This window comes from Lepus europaeus, chromosome 9 (assembly GCF_033115175.1).
Source record: "Lepus europaeus isolate LE1 chromosome 9, mLepTim1.pri, whole genome shotgun sequence".
In the NCBI taxonomy this organism is placed as follows: domain Eukaryota; kingdom Metazoa; phylum Chordata; class Mammalia; order Lagomorpha; family Leporidae; genus Lepus; species Lepus europaeus.
In genome coordinates this window covers 84,825,217-84,842,717 of record NC_084835.1, presented here as the reverse complement: position 1 = coordinate 84,842,717, position 17,501 = coordinate 84,825,217, and the positions used below count along the sequence as shown (strand labels likewise).

General features: G+C 47.2%; 1 protein-coding gene across 5 annotated transcripts in view; it reads right to left on the bottom strand.

Moving 5' to 3' along the window:
• FHOD3 (formin homology 2 domain containing 3) overlaps positions 1–17,501 on the bottom strand; it is a 484,314-nt gene that overhangs the window by 149,362 nt on the left and 317,451 nt on the right. For all 5 annotated transcript variants that reach the window (XM_062201570.1, XM_062201571.1, XM_062201573.1 and 2 more), the window contains one exon: positions 10,819–11,057. In XM_062201570.1, the coding sequence (XP_062057554.1) occupies positions 10,819–11,057 (239 nt within the window). The remainder of the gene's footprint in view (positions 1–10,818; positions 11,058–17,501) is intronic.

Below are 17,501 nucleotides of genomic sequence, written 5' to 3'. Positions count from 1 at the left end.
GTGAGGACAGCTTGGCCCCCCCGTCCTGCCTTCGCCTGCAGTAATTGACAGTTATGGTGGCTTCTTTCTAACCACAAGGTTCTGTTCTCTATACTTTCCTTTCCCATCACCAAGGTGACGGTGAGTTAGGTATGATTAGCTAGGAAGGCTTGTTCCAATGCTGTAGTTACTGCTCTCCTACATTTTCAAAACACCTCTTTAGACACTGTCTTCAGCAACCTTTTATGAGAAAAGCAAGCAAAAACATGCAAATCATTGGGATTCTTTCAAGATCAAAATTAGTGACTGGGTCCAGCTCTGTGGTGTAGTGGGTAAAGCCGCCGCCTGCAATGCTGGCATCCCATGTGGGCAATGGTTCGAGAGCCAGCTGCCCCACTTCTTATCCAGCTCTCTGCTGTGACCTGGGAAAGCAGAAGATGGCCCAAGTCTTTGGGCCCCTGCACGCACATGGGAGACCTGGAAGAAGAGCTACAGATCGGCGCAGTTCTGGCCATTGCGGTCAACTGGAGAGTGAACCAGCAGACGGAAGACCTCTCTCTCTCTCTGCCTCTCCTTCTGGATTTCAAATAAATAAATCTTAAAAAAAAAATAGTGACCATATAAGCAATACAGTTTACCAAGGTCAAGTAAACATGTGCCCTAAGTAATTTTTTGCATTCTCAACAATCTGATTTATCCTCAGAGGATCTGTAAGATGCCATCAGGGACACAGGGCTGTCTGGTGCTGGGCGCAGGTTCTGGACTGTGACTCTCCGGGTCCCCACACAGCAGTGTCCCTTGCCACCTCTGGAATCTGAGGCAAGTTCCTTAAGCTGTGTTTGCCTTAGTTTCTTTGTCCATCAGATGGGGAGGATACTACCACTTTCTCAAGAACTCACAATTCATACAAAATCCCTTAGCACAACAGCCAGCATAAGGCAGGCTGCCCATCAGTGCCGCCTCCATCACCTCAGATGCTGTTATTTACCTCCTAGACAGGGAAGGAAGAACAGAAAGCATTGTCCCAGGGCGTCACACACAGGCTGGAGCTCGAGTGAGGACACACGCTTCTGAGCCAGCATGACACCCCTAAGTCACACAAGAAAGGACTCACAAAGGGGACACCATGACAACATGTTTTGGGGTGGGTGTTTGGTGGAATGGCTAGAACATCACTTGAGACACCCACATCCCATGTCTGAGTGCCTGGGTTCAAGTCCATGGCCTACTTGGAATCCTGGCTTCCTGCTAATGTGCAGCCTGAGAAGCAGCAGATAAGGATCAATGCTTCAGTCTCTGTCATCCACAGGAGACTCTAGGCTTGAATTCCAGGTTCCTGACAACAGTCTGGCCAGTGTGTGGTTGTGTGTGTGTGTGTGTACTCCCTTGTGTCTGCCTTTCCATTAAAATGACAAGAAATATAAAGTTTAAAAAATTGCAAGCAATATGCATTCAAAGAGTCATCATAAGTGTAGTTAAAATACATTTGAGAGACAGGGATACCATTTTCAAAAAGTTTCTAAAAGGTACAAAGAATGTTTATATTCTCTCTGCTTTTGGAACTGAAACTTGTCACATTAAAAATGAAAAGTAACTGTACTTCAATTAAAATGGACAAGCCATCCAGGAGACCAATAGCAAAGAACATAAAGGCAGTATTCAAAGGAAATGGCAACAGGATTCCCTTCAATGAAACAATTAAAAACCCAACCACAGTAGCAATTTTGAAATGCAAATTAAAACCCCAAGGCATCAGCTTTCACTTCTCAGAACCACAAAAATTCTGGAAAACTCATAACCTCTCGAGTTGTTGATGATGTGGCAAAATGGTCAGAAACATGCTAATGATAGGAGAGTAAACTCGTGCAGCCTTTTCAGAGAGCTATGTGCAATATTTAAAATGTAAATGTTTTTGCATTTAGAAATTCACTTCTAAAAGCCCATCTTAAAAGAGTACAAATGCTAAAATGTACACAGATTTGCATGTGTGTGTGTGGATATGTTCACTGTAGCAAGTACACTAGGACAAAACTGGACTCAGCCATGACAAAATGAATGGAAGCATCATCGAATGATGGTGTATCTATATAAGGGACCACTAAACAACAATTTTTGAATATACTGACATGAAAAATCTAGCAGATAAGATGGCAACATGTGCATTTATGAATTGCTTTTTAATTGCCCAGTAGACAATCTATTTGTTTTATTTCTATAGAGTGGCAGGGCAGTTTAATAAAATCATCTGTACGTGGAGGCCAGCGCTGTAGCTTAGTAGGCTAAGCCTCCACCTGCAGTGCCAGCATCCCATACACACACGGGTTTGTGTCCCGGCCACTCTTCCAAACCAGCTCTCTGCAAATGGCCTGAAAAAGCAGATGACGACCCAAGTGCTTGGGCACCTGCCCCAGAGTGGGAGACCAGGAAGACGCTCCTGGTGTCATATTGACTCAGCTCTGGCCATCGCAGCCATTTGGGGAGTGAACCAGCAGATGGAAGACCTTTCTGTCTTTCCCGCTCGTAACTCCCTCTCAGATAAATAAATAAAATCTTAAGAAAATGTGTATATGGAGTTGAATCAGATCATGTGAATTCCAAAATAGCTCAACCATACTCATGCATTAGCTGTGGGGGCCTTGGGTGAGTCACTTCACATCCCATGCCTCAGCTTCCCCTCTGTCACATGGATATAATAATGCTACCCACCTCGTGGGGTAATGTGCTTAGCATATTGCCTGGGAAATAACCAGGTGGTCAGTCAAGGTTAGCTGACATCACAGCTTCAACTTGGAACTACAGTTGGCTCCCCCGTCTGTGAGTTCCACTGCTGTGATTTCAACCAATGGTGGATCAAACATGTTTGGGGAAAAAATGAATCTGTACTGAACGTGTCAAGATTTTTTTTTCTTGGGGCCGGTGCTGTGGCCTAGCAGGCAAAGCCGCCGCTAGCAGTGCCGGCATCCCATATGGGCGCTGGTTTGATTCTCAGCTGCTCCACTTCCGATCCAGCTCTCTGCTATGGCCTGGAAAAGCAATAGAGGATGACCCAAGTCCTTGGTCCCCTGCACCCACATGGGAGACCTGGAAGAAGCTCCTGGCTTCAGATCAGCACAGCTCCAGCCACTGCGGCCAACTAGGGAGTGAACCAGAGGATAGAAGACCTGTGTGTGTGTGTGTGTGTGTGTAACACTTTCAAATAAATAAATAAATCTTAAAAAAAAAAAAACTTTTCTTGTCAGTATTCCCCTAAATAGGCTATTTATATAGTATTTTCAGTGCATTACATCTCTAAATCCCTAGATGATACTAAGTCCACAGGAGAACGCATACAGATGATATGCAGTTCTATGGTAGCATACCAGCTTATATAAGGGACTGTGGCTCTGTAGATTTTGGTGTCCCGTACGACAGGGTCCTAGAATCAATCTCCCATAGATACTGAAGGATAAAACATATGGCTCAAGTCTCTTCATCATACACACACACCAGAGAATTTCAAAAATTCTATGGAAAATGGAATCAAAAGATAAGGCTGTTTCAGTGCAAAGTTTTTTTGTGTTTTTTGTTTTTTTTTTTAAATCCAGGAAAATAATGGGTCTTCAAAAATGTATGGAAAAATGTGTATTCTGGAAAAAAAAACCTGTCTAGTTTTAAAAATTTTATACCAAAGTAAATGAAGCTTTTAATTTCTTTTTCCATGAACTCTGTGTAGCACCCTCACAGCTGGGACTACCTGTTCAGAACTCCTGTGAGCCCATGGCTGCAAGGGGACACATGACTATCTATTACGTTGGTGCAAAGCTCTGAACTTGGCCACTCACGCTCCAACACCTCCATTCTATGTCCAGTACTACGGTGATTCCAAATGCCACTCTAGCGAGCACTGAGCACTCCCCCACTCGTCAGGTGCCATGGCCCATCCTCCACCAGGAGGTGCACCATGACCTCCTGATGCTCCTCTCCACATGCTCCCCTGCAGGCCCTTCCCTGCAGCACAGATGCACCAGTCCTCCCTCTTCCCCCTCCCCCCCAAGTCAGTACTGCCAGCCAACAGCTCCCCAGGGCATGCTCTCTCCTGGCTCCCTTCTCACAACCCCTGATGGCCAGGCTTGTCTCTCTGCTGCTGGAGGGCCAACCAAGTCTGCCATATTCGTGACTCTAAGTTCAAGGCCTAGCTACAATCCCGGCTTCCAAGGCAGTCTGGTTACTCTATCAACACTTCAATTTTCTAAAGTAAGTATTTTTACCTAACATATTACTAGGCATGTTTTCCTTTACACTTAGAGTAATTTACATGGGAAAAAATAGCGATTCTTGTAGTTAACATGTTTAATTCTTGAGCATCAGTTGACAATACCAGCTGCCCAGAGGACAGAGGCCCACAGCTGCCTCTCCATACAGATTCCTCGAACCCAGATGAGCACATCTAGAGAGAGTGGCCCATGATCCGATTCCTCTAAAGAGGTCAGGACGCCTGAATGGGGAGTATTCCCTCTGCGGCATATACTCTTTGTTCTGTATGGTCGACCTCTCTCATGCCTTGCTAAATTCCATGATGTCAATTTTGGGGAATGCAATGGTATGTAGTCGATCAGAATTAGACAAGATGGGCACTTCCGTGATTGAGAGCAGTGTAGTGCCCTTGCAGAGGGACATTCCCAGAGAATCGCAAGTGTAAAACTTGGCTAAATGGAGTTAAATACAAAGAGGACTGTACTGTCAACTATCTGTGACAGCCCAGAGTGATACCAATCAGCTGTGGAAGCCATCCTGCATCTTCTTCCTAATACCGTCTTGATGACATTTGTTTGTAAGGTACCAATAGAATCTTTTCAACTAGAAATATCTCCCATGGACCTGTGTTTTTGCCAATTTATCATTTTCTCTGAAAAAGTCAATTCTGATCTCTATACATGAACATTTAAGGAAGGTCCATCCACAGAGCGCCGTACTCTTTCCAATGGCCCAAACACTTCCTACCCTGGCATCATCCCAAGAAAGGGGTGCAAATTATAACCAATCATCTACCTCCCCCTCAGGCAAAGTTTTTTAGATTCAGCACTGCTGACATTTTAGGACAGATAATTCTGTATTTGGTGATGGTGGTGTGTGCTGGGGGAAGGTGGGGGTTATTTTGTGTACTGTAGAACAGCTTTCCTGAACTTCACCCATCAAATGCTAGTAATCCGTCTCCACTCCAGATCTGAAAATCAACAATGTGTCCAGACGTCCCCTGGGGGTCACAATCATCCCTAGTTGGGATCCACTGCCTTAATGGACCACAGGACCACTGAGGCTCATCCCAGGTGGCTTTACCCTCCCTAAGCAGGCTAAGCTTCCCTATACTGTGTGTCCCCCAAAGCCTGAATTACCTTCTACCCTCCTCTTATCTCCTCACTCTTCCACTCTGCCCTAAGAATTCACCACCAGCTATTAGCAAGATCCCTTTTATTCTCAATCTCTTCCAAGAGTATTTCATTTACTTCCCTCCTCTAAACCCAAAGAAAAGAACACCGCTCCCTACAGCCATCACCCATGGCATGGTGGGTTTCTCTCTCCATCCCCACATACTTCTCCTTGCCAACTTCAGATCATCCCCAGCCACTTAGGACTCTAGTTTGGCAAACTACAGACCTGTTGGCCAAATCTGGCCACTACCTCTTTCTGGACAGCTAGTGAGCCGAGAATCGTTTTTATGCTTTTATTTGTTGAAATGAAATCAAAAGAATAATATTTCATGACATGTAAAATTCAAATATCAGTGATAAATAAAGCCTCCCTGGATTTCAGCCAGGCTCAGTCACCTGTTGCTGACAGCACTTGTGAGCTAGGAAGACAGAACGCAGCTGAAGCATTGCAACAGAGACTGGCCTGCAAAGCTTATCAAATTTACCATTGAGTTCTTGACACTGAAAGCTTCTGACCCCTACCTCTGAGACACGTGGCACAAGGCTGTACCTTCCAATCCCCACCACTGTCATCACCCACGACGGGCCAGACCACTCTTCTGTGTACATTAAAACATACACATGACTGAAAGCTGGACAGCACCACTGCTCACAGAAGTGACTGAACGAAGTTCAGAATGATCTCTCCAGGCTGGAATGTTGTGTGAAAATCAACATGATGAAATTTCAAGTTCATGGATTACATCCCACTCAGCGCTCAATGTCAGAAAGACTATCACACACTGAGCTGGAAGGGGCCCACTGTGCGTTGACAAGTGGAGAAGCCAAATGAACAGGGAAACATTGGGGTGAGGTGGGGGGCAAGGTGAGGACAGAGACTTCCTGACGAGCAGAGTAGCTCAAGGATGGAGCAGGGTTCTCGACCTAGAGAGAGCCCAAGCCTAGAAGCACAATCTACCTCTCAGAAACGAGACAGCAAGAGCTCCTGCTTTGAAGAACTGCACAGTGCTAAAACTGATTATATATGAGGGGTCTTTAAAAAGTCCATGAACAGAGCCAGCATCGTGGAGTTGCATGTTAAGCCAACCTTGTGATGCTGGCATCCCAGATCAGAGCACTGGTTCAAGTCCCACATGCTCTACTTCTGTTCCAGCTTCCTGCTAATGCACCTGGGAAAAGCAGTAGATGACAGCTCAAGTGCTTGAACCCTTGCCACCATGTGGGATACCAGGATGGAGTTTTTGGCTCCTGGCTTAAGTATGGCTAAGCTCAGGCTGTTGTGTTATTTGGGGAATGGACCAACAGAAGGAAGATTTCTTTCTCTCTTTTTGTCTCTCCTTCCTGTTACTCTTTCAAATCAATCTATCTTTTTTTTTAAGTTCATGAAAAAGTTATGCATAGGTTTCAGAATGTTTTGCACTAAAAGAAACTTGTCTTTTAAATTTCATTTGTCAGAACAGGTGCTGTGGCACAGTAAGTTAAGCCTCAGCCTGAGGCACTGGCAGCCCAAATGGGCGCTGGTTGGAGTTCTGGCTGCTTCACTTCCAATGCAGCTCCCTGCTAATGGCCTGGGAAAGCAGCAGAGGATGGTCCAGGTGCTTGGGCCCCTGCATCCACAGGGGAGATGCAGAAGAAGCTCCTAGCTCCTGGCTTCAGATAGCCCCAGCTCTGGCCATTATCGTCATTTGGGAAGCGAATCAGCAGATGGAAGATTGCTCAGTCTCTCCCTCTCTAACTATGCCTTTTGAATAAGAATCTTTTTAAAAAATTTTCATCTGTTGGGGCCAGCACTGTGGCATAGCATGTGAAACTGGGCACCCCTGCAGTGCCAGCATTCCATATGGGCAAAGGTTCAAGTCCTGGCTGCTCCACTTCCAATCTAGGTCACTGCTAATGTACCTGAGAAAGCAGTGGCAGATGGCCCAAATACTTGGGACCCTACATCCACATGAGACACCATGTAGAAGCTCCTGGCTTCAGACTGGCCCAGCTCTAGCCATTGCAGCCATTTATGGAGTAAACCAGTGGATGGAAGATCTCTCTCTCCCCACACCCCTACCCTCTATAACTTTGCCTTTCAAATAAATAAATCTTTAAAAACCATTTCGTTTGTCCATGAACATTCTAAAGTACCTTTGAATGACCACAGTTTAAATTAGAGGTAATTTGTTGCTAATTAGATGTCAAAAATAGCTGTCACAGTAACAAGTGAAAATACCAAAACACTCCTTCCTACAAAATCTGTACACTTTATAACAAAATGAGACTCATAACGGCACAGCCAGGTACAGATGCTTCAGGTGACCGATGACTAGTACAGGCATTCCTCATCCGGCACATGCTCTGTGTAGAGTTCTAGTTCTTCAGAGGCCAAAGTCAGGCAACGGAGCGCACGATCTCATTAGTCCTTATTAGAGTTAGAGCCCATTGTCCATATAGGTTTTGAGAGTTTTACTTTTCAATTGTCTTTGAATTTCTACATTTACGTTGACAGAAAAATACCTCCGTGGAATGTAAATCCAATTCTCTAAAAAGTCAGAAATGTGCGTCTCAATGGGTGCATTTAGGAATGGTTGGTTGGAAAGTGTTTTTTTCCTGCCTAAACACCGAGAGTCAAGTGCCAGAGATTTGGGCTTACCCCATGGCTCGGCCCCCTATTCCTGCATTTGGTGCAAGGCATCTCTGGTGTCCATTTTCTCACTTATACCACAAGGATAATGACACACATCCTCCTAGATTCTACAGAGAGCCACTGTGAGAATTACCGTCCATGATGCAAAAGGCTCATCTAAGTGGAGAACCGCACATAGTTTAGAACAAAAGGAATCCCTTTCTAACCTCTAACACATTCTATCTTCTCTTCAAAAGTGGGTCACAGAAGTTTAAAATCCTGCCTCGAATGACTCACATGGAGCATCTCCAGGCCTGTTGCTACAAACTAGAACAATTACAGCCAGTGCACCTACCTAGAAGATGGGCACCCTCGTCGGTCAGGCACACTTCTCTGCCTCCAGGTCTGAGGGGGCGGCACACAGTGAGCTACTTGACTTTAAGGGACGCCACTGAGTCACGGATGCGAAGCAGATAACCAAGCTATGCATGCAAGGATCATTTTCTGTTTTGCTTCTCACCAGCCTTTCCCTTGATTTCACTCCCACCTCAGCCGAAGCTGTATTGCATCTTTTTTTTTTTGACAGGCAGAGTGGATAGTGAGAGAGAATGAGAAAGGTCTTCCTTTTTGCCGTTGGTTCACCCTCCAATGGCCGCTGCAGCCGGCGCATCGCGCTGATCCGAAGCCAGGAGCCAGGTGCTTCTCCTAGTCTCCCATGGGATGCAGGGCCCAAGCACTTGGGCCATCCTCCACTGCCTTCCCGGGCCATATCAGAGAGCTGGCCTGGAAGAGGGGCAACTGGGACAGAATTCGGCGCCCCGTCCGGGACTAGAACCCGGTGTGCCGGTGCCACAAGGCGGAGGATTAGCCTGTTAAGCCACGGCGCCAGCCTGTATTGTGTCTTTAAGGCTACAGGCAAAATCCCTGCAACAGGTTTCATGGAGGAAGTCACTTCGTCATCATCAGCCTGTAAAATATTATCTGTACAAAGTGCAAAGTGTGTTCTTCTCATAGGCCACGGAATTTATGTTGAAAAAGTAATTTTAGTAAAAGGAAAACTTGGCTGCATTTGGAAAGAACAAAACAGCTTTCAAAGCAGCATCTCTTGTTTCCTGTTTCTGATCCCACCAAGCCCTTTGAGATGCTCAAGTGTTCCCAGGAGGGTCCCCTCCACTGTTGGCATCCTTGCCAGCCTATCACAAGGCAGTGTCGCTTCAACTCATGATGCAGAGACCTCTGCTAAGTGTAAAAAGCAAGGTACAGACCAGGAGCAAACACGACACAAGTCACACAGAGCAAGAGGATACGCGGTGCTGCCGGCAAGGTCCCCCTAACTCAGCCTCAGCGGCTCTGCTGGTTTAAATACGAGACTTCTCAGCCCACTGTGTGCACATTGTCCTCAATGCTCTCCATTCACTCCTCAAGCTGTTAACTTGGAATAGTCACAGAAGGAGTTTCAAGTGACAGGGGCTATGTTTCTTTAAGATCCTAGACCACAACATGCAGTGCTCATGGTCAACGTTCTCATTCCTCAGCTTGACCAGAAGTTGAGGTCTTCCTTTCGCTAACATAGAGCTCATCGCACACAGAATCTCATAAAGAGAAAACATCCGTGGATGGGGCTATGAGGAAGGGAAGGGACGACAACACAGACCACGGCTGCACGGCACCCTCAGACCAGCGCCCTCCTGCTTGCTCTGGGAGAGCAGACACCGAAAGCTGTGGCCTGGTGCATGGACTAGTGACTCCACGGGTGACTGGCACTGCTTGGCAATGGTGGTGGTGGTGGTGGGCACCCCCTCAGGGGGGAGAAGATAGACATCTCTTCATTGCTTTGTTGTGCAAGGTCATCAACGTATTCTGAGTTTTCTTCTTCATCAGAAACACTGGCAACTTCAACTTGGCCCTCAGAAATATTTCCACAATGGGGAGGGAACAAAGCTCTAACCAAATGATACGAGCCCTAATTCCACCCCGCCAGCGGCAGGAAGTGAATACATCTGTGAGCCTCTCTGGACCAGTGTGGCTTGGACTGGTCCACACTCTGACCATCCCAGTATACTGACAGCTCCATGTAGGAAGCTACAGCTGGACCCAGACCCCAGGGCAGCATGGCTACCCTTCTGTGTAGCTGTTTGACAGGCACACTGTGGATTCCCACAAATTTTGTCAGACTCCATACTTTAAATTTACAAAGCCTCTCATAGAATTGTCAATTTTCCTATATGCATTTTTCATTCACTCTTTCTCCCAGCACAGATGCAAATTCGTAAGGAGGAAGATCCTACCTTTCCCGTGTATACACTGTCATGGCTTTGAACAGTCCCAATCTATTAGCAGACACTCAATAAAACTGTTGCCTAATGGGTAGGTAACTGAATATTGGACTTGGTATGCACTGAAATACGCACAGAGACACAGATATCTATAAACTCCTACAAGTTCACTCCAACACCTACCATGGTATACTCCCTTGCAATCACTGCTATTTCCCACTTCTAGGATGGTGTATCACTGCTTTCTAGGCCAGAGATTTGTATCTGGGCTTCTTTTTTTGAGCCAACATTAACTAAGATACTGAATAATACAGAAACGCAGAAGACAAGTCCCTGGGGTAAGTTCAAGTTTGTGCTCATCGCCGGGGCCACCTTGCAGGGCAGGTTCCCTGGGACTGGGGGCCTTGATGTAATGCTAGAGAAGAGGCAGGGAGCCACAGTGGGGGTGGGGCAGGGGGTGGTGACGAGCACCTGCAGACTCTGGCCTCAACGCCCGTTTTTGGTGGTTTCCTGGTGTCACCCTCATGGCTGTGCCAATGCTTACTTTTCACGGAGCTCTCGCACTTGGCTGGGCTTGAAGCCAGGAGCCGACTGGGAGCAGGGACTTGTGGGAGCTGAGAGCGGACTCTTGATGCTCTGAATCGAGTGTCTGCGGCTCCTTCTGCGGTCCAGGCCCGGGTGCTCGCCACTGCCTCCGGAGCACACGCTGGCCCGCCTCCTGTCCCGGCACCCGCTGGGGGGCGGCTCAGCCATCTCGTCACCGTCTTCATGCCTGAGCGCCACCTGGAAAAGCAGAGGGCAGCAGCGCAAGGTCAGCCTGGACAGCCTTTTGCAGCAACTTTGCATCTCAAGCTAATCCTGGAGAGGGTTTCCCACTCCCTTCCCAAATCGAACCTCGGGCCCTGGCTTCACTGCAGTGACCTCACAGGGAGCAGAAGCAAGGCACCACCTGCAAACTGAAAGGTGCTGCCACCTTTCTGCCAACCAATGGATATTAAAAAAAAAAAAAAAAAAAAGGACAAGTAGGACAAGTGACACCTTGAGGGAGAGTCAGGAGTGTCAGGAGTACTCGCAATTTGGCAGCGTCAAGTTGAGCCTGGACACTGGCATTTCCAGCCCCCCAGCCTTCATCTCTCCTTGCCCGTTCCTGGCTCTCTCCTGGGCCGGGAGATGGAGTCTCTGCTGCCCAAACTTGCTTTCCCAAGAGGTTGCTCAGAAAAGCACAGAAGGGGAGACAGCCACAAGTCCCAGGGGAGCAGGAATGAAATCCTGTTGAGATCCTCCTGAGAGGGCTTGGCCAGCAGCAGGTGTAGCTCAATTTCAGAGGCATGGTACCTGCTGCTGCTGCTGGGGAGCCACTCTGAGCACCTGGCCTCTGGCTGGGGGTGCTGGAGGCTGTTGCCCCAGACGGCCTGCACGTCCAAGTCACAAACACACATAACAGAAACAGAGTAACCGCTAGAAAAAAGAGGGGTTTTTAATTTTTATTTTTCCTCTTAAAAGTGATGCTGATTTGATAGCCAGAACAGAGAAAGAAACACTTAGTGAGGAACAAGTGAATAAAGAAACTGTAGCACATGGAAGAATATACAATGGAATATTAGCCCTCAAAAAGGATGAGATCTTGCCTTCTGCTATAATGACATTATGCTATGGGGAATAATCCAGATAGAAAGCCACAATCAAATCTCACTTCAATGTGAAATTTTGAAAAAAATATATTAAATATACAGAACTAGAAAACAAATAGGGGTTGATGGGGGAGACAGAGGGCAGAGGACACAACGTAGCAGATCTTAGGATGAAGGAGTCTAGAGACCTGGACAGCAGGAGACCAACAGGTAGTAAAAGCCCACTGCTACTCTGATCACAAAAGCAACAGCAAAAAGGAGGTGGTGAGTAACTGTTTGAAATCAAGGCTAAGTTAGGATCATTTCCTCATAACATCATGTTTATACTTCAAATATATACAGCACAACTGAACTTTAAAAACAAGCAGTGCATATTTATACCGAAGAGCAACCACCTTGCACTGCAATGCCTGGGTTTTCCTGAGGAAACTGAGCAAGTGGTACAAAACCCTCACCTCCTGCCCTTCTGCAAGGGGCATTTCAGGCTTGCATCTCCTTGGGTCCTGGGCGGAGGACTAGCCAGCCTACATAATCCGCATTTTCCATAAACTCCTTGAAAAGCCTGCACCCGGGACTACAGTGACATCTCCAAACTTCAGAACACCACAGCTGAGAGTCAAGTACACTCAGAGCTACAGAACATCTGCCGAGAGCAGCTCTTAGCACAAGACTTGCTGAGGAGCTGTGTTAAGCGTCAGCCCTAAGCCACTACAAGCACCACGAGGGTCCTCTACGGGAGCACAGAGGGAGATCCAACCTGTGTGAGCAACTCTGATCTCTCCCAAATAGTGGACTGGTTTAGCTGCTGGATCCCTCATCAAACCCCTTCTGACTCTTGGGACCAGACGCAGAACACCGTAACTAAAACCTCAGGTGACGGCAACGGGATCCAGAATCCAGCACCGACGGCCTGAACATCCACACTTAACCAGGAAAGCACTTCGGAACAGCTCAAGGGGCACCTGTGCTAACCACTACCAGGCCTTCTGAGGCCCTTCAATGATCGGGACACACTTTCCAATTTCAACTGGTTTTCTTTTTATTTTGTGATAAGAACGCTTACCATGAGATCTACGCTCTTATGAGATTTGAAGTGTACAACACGCTATTATCCACTGAAGGGACAATGCTGTATAGCAGATCCCCTGAAGTTATTCGTGTTTTTCAACTAACACTTTATGCCTGGGGATTGGCAACCCTCCATTCCCCTCACCCACCCAGCCCCTGGCCACCAGTCTCCTCTCTGCTCTGTGAGTTTGACTATTTCAGATATGTTATGTAAGTAGATTCATGCCCTATTTGCCCTTCCTTGATTGGCCTACTTGACTTAGCACAATGTCCTCCAGGTCACCCACGTTGTCACAAATGTCAGGATTTCCTTCTTACTATGAAAGCTGAATGTTTCATTGTATGCTTATTTATTTTCTTCATCCGTTCATCCATCCACCGCTGGGGATTTAGATGCTTCCACATCTTGGCCGTTATGAACAGTGCTGCCCTGAATGCTAGAACTCCCTCTCCAAGAACCAGGTTTCAACAGCTTTGCACAAATACTCAGAAGTGGGACTGCTAGAGCACACAGCACCTCCATTTTTAATTTTTCAACTTTTTATCATACAAAGTCTAAGACATACACCAAGTATGCAGAAGAATACAGACTGGGATGTGCTTACTGCTCACGATAGCTGAGCGTGTGAGCCAACTTGTGAGACAGCTGGTCTCATTTCCACCCAACTCCCTGCCCCCAACCCTAGGGCCAAACTGTTTTGAGGTGAATCTCAGATCACATGCCATATCATTTTATCTGTTAATATATATATGTGTATATTTATATATAAAGCCTCTCTATATGTATATGTGTGTATATCTCTAAAAGATAAGGATGTCTAACACACACGATGGCTGTATCTTTGTCCCACTTAAAATAACTTACTATCCAGCAAATATCTAGTAATCTGAACACTCTTGATGGATGTAAAAAACTACAAACATTTGAGTTCATTTAGCATTCTACTCCTGACTGCACAGCACCTAGCCACTGTTTCCATATCAGATGCAGCTCTCTCCAAATTACCATCTCACACCTTTGTAGCTCACACCTACACAAATGGATTAGGAGTTTAGGTAAAGTGGGTGTTGGTGCCAGGAACATGTCAGCACGGACCTGTGCTGATGACAGGCTGGGGCCAACTGCAGCAGCATCAGGCCGCCTCTCCTTTCTCTTTCCCCTCCCACATGGAGTGCAGGCTTGGTCACGGGACTTGCTTTGGCCAAAAGAGCATCCGTAAACACAATGTAAAACATGATGAAGTGTTAGGACTTAGCTTTCTGAAACACTGCTGCCATGGGACAAAGTGTGGGCTACCCTGGGGGAGACTCGGGGCCCAACCAACACCCAGCGCCAGACCAGGGGAATGCAGCCACCTCAGACCATCCAGCCACCGGATCACTGCAGCCTTATGCAAACCTCCCAGCTGAGCCAGCCCCAGATATCTGGCCCATGGGATCCCGAGCAGAGATTGCTGTTTGTTATGAAGCAAGAGATGACTGGTACATATTCTTTTAGTTCCCTATGACAAAGAAGGTTCTTCAGAGATGCAATCCATGAACTGGTTACCCCTAAACTGACAGCAATTCCTTTCCTCTACAGTCTTCAGCCTTGAGATGTCTTCCCCCTTCTAGGGATCACATTCTCAGAACCCAAAGTCAGAACACATCATCTCACAAAAGACTTATTTCGGCCATTTATGAATTCAAGAAAATCATACGAAGCCATGAAAATTCAAATGAATTCAATTAAACACAGACCGCATCACCTTTCTGAAGTGGAGTTAGATTACTTGAGACTGGGCCTACCCAGCACAGCCAGGACACGTGGCCACCAGACGGCCCCCATGACCAGGAGAAGTCTCCTGGAGCTCTCTGCAGACGCTCAGACATACCTCCGCGAGAGGTGGAAAACACTGGCTCTGCTCGTGCACTTTCCTGCTGCCTCTGCATACGGTGAAGATGGCTGCCTGTGGCAGTAAATGTGTTTTAATATGTGTTAACTTGAACAAAGAAATAAAAGTCCTGACTGCCTGCTACTGAAAGCACTCACGTGTCCCCTCGAGTGATGACTCAGGGCATTCCGCCCTTAAGGTAGCTGCCTTTTTTTTTTTTTTAAATTTTATTCTATTTTTTAAAACTTTTATTTAATGAATATAAATTTCCAAAGTACAGCTGCTTTCTGAATAAATCCCAACCTTTTGCCCACTCAGCATCAGGCAAACACTGCCACAAAACGTGTGACACAGAAAGAGATCTACACAAGCCCTGGCTTTCTCTCCACTGGGGCCTGGCGTTAGACAGAGGCACGAGACACATGCCCTGGAGTCAAAGGGACAGACGGGCAAGTGTGCCTTGGGACGGTCAGAGCAGAGGGGTGGCTGCAGGCTAAGTGCTCTCTCGGGGGCCATGCACAGTGTATGGGGGCCAAGCAGCCGGAGCCCGCTCCTGCTCACCAAGGAGGCTTCGACCAGGAGGACGAAGGAGGAGCTGCAGTTTGTCACCTCTGGAATAGGGAAGACGAATACTCTGGGCAAAGACAAGGGAATAAAGGAAGCTCCCCGCGAGGATCTGCCTCTCGTTTTCACCAAACAGGAGAAGCTGAGTATGGCTGACTCTTCGGGGTGACTCCAGCCATGGCAGAGATGAGGCATCACTGACTCAAAGGCCACAGACCCTGGAGGGACCTTTGGAGCGACTCCAGGAATTCTGGCTTCCCCCTGCTGGTCCTGTAAGGATCATGCATCCCATCACTGCCTCTTGTTTGTTTCCCAGAGAAAGGGGAAGGCCGGCGGTGACTCCCAGGAGGACCGGCTCCATTTCACCTGGAGGGCACTGGGCAGGAGCAGAGGCGGCCCCCATGGGACGAAGCACCCATAGGAGCCCAGGACTCCCAGGCCCAGAGCACGTTGCTTTCCCAGGCCCTAGCCCAGCCCCATTTCAACTTCCACGGCTACCACGCTGAACCTCCTGCACTGCTCCTGCCTCCGCCAGGCCTTCCTTCCCCCACCACAGTTCCTCGCCCCATAGCAGCCTGTGTTGTCTCTTGCAAGACACACTCCTAGTCTTGGCTCTGGCTCTGCTCAGGTACTTGGTTGCTGTCTGCCTTCCATGAGAACGTGCACTCCCTCAGGGCAGTGGTCTCGGTCTGTCTCATTCATTGCTGTCTCCAGGGCCCGGGACAGTGCCTGGCACACAGCAGGTGCACAGTGAAGTTTTGCTGAGTAAACAGATGAATGGACAAACAAATGGATGAGAAGATATTGCAAGAGTCCAGGCAAGAGGCAATGAGAACCAGAGATAAGGGGATGACAATGGGAATGGAGGGGGGGGAAATACAGTTTATAGCGATTAGAATTCTTTGGGTGGGGACACAGGAAAGGCAAAGGAGGCCAGGAGAGTTCCAGGCTTGTAACTTCAGAGGCTGTGCTAGTTCTTAAGGTGGAGAAAGGAGAGAGGGAGCAAGTTTTGGGTATTTTTAGTCATGGGAGGAAAATAAAAGGTTCATTTGGGGCTGGATGCACTGTATCTCACACGTGCACTTTCAGGCTGTGTGAGATACAGTCAGACGTCCCCAGCATGTCTGACTTCTACATCTCTGCACCATATCAGCTCTTAGGGTTCGTGCTACCTACTTGCCTTAGACTATAGAACAGGGGAAGGGGGTCTTGGGACACAGGGACAGATCTTCTATCTCTGTATTTACAACCTCAGCAGAATATGAGGACATGTCCAAAAATTCACAGAAAATGGAATTAAAGTTCGTTACTTTGCTGCAAAAAACTTTTGGCTATCATGCATGGTTTTTTCATAACATGCACTTCCCATGAATTTTGTAAAGACCCTTTATATGTATGAATTTCAAAAAATTTTTGCACCAAAATAAATTTATCTTTTCATTCTATTTTCCACAAACTTTCCAAAGTACCCTCATTAAGCGACAGACAGCCAACCTCAAATAAATGAATGAACTACAAGAGGAAGAGAAGGCAGAGAGAAAGGCAGGTGCAGAAGCAGGCAGCAATGGGCTTGGGAAAAAAGCTCGGGGTAAACATGTAAGGCCTCAGCTTCCAAGGCTTCCGACCTCACCTGAGCTAAGGCTACTAAGACTGAGAGAGGAGGTCTGATTAGGGCACCTCAGCCCTGAATGCGAGGAGCAGGAAAGAGTCTAGGGGAGGAGACCCAGAGGAGCATGAAGACAGGTACCCTGCAGACATCCATGCACAGGGCCACAGGGGCGAGAGTGGTCAGGCATTCTCTTATGCTGCTGCTGTAATGGTGTGCCCAAACTGACAAAGGAGAAAGGAAGGGGGAGGGGGAGGGAGGGAGAAAGGGGCAGGAATTGCTATAGACCAATCCTACTTATGGACACTGGTGCAAAAATATTACATAAATTGGTCATCAAGCAGAATTGCAACAGCCCATTTTTAAAAAGAACACATCAGGACCAGAGGGGTTATATTACAGGAATGCTAGGAGAGTTAAAGGGTAAAAAGGAATCACTTGAAAAACCAACTAAAAAATCTAGACAAAGAACAACAAAGTAAAC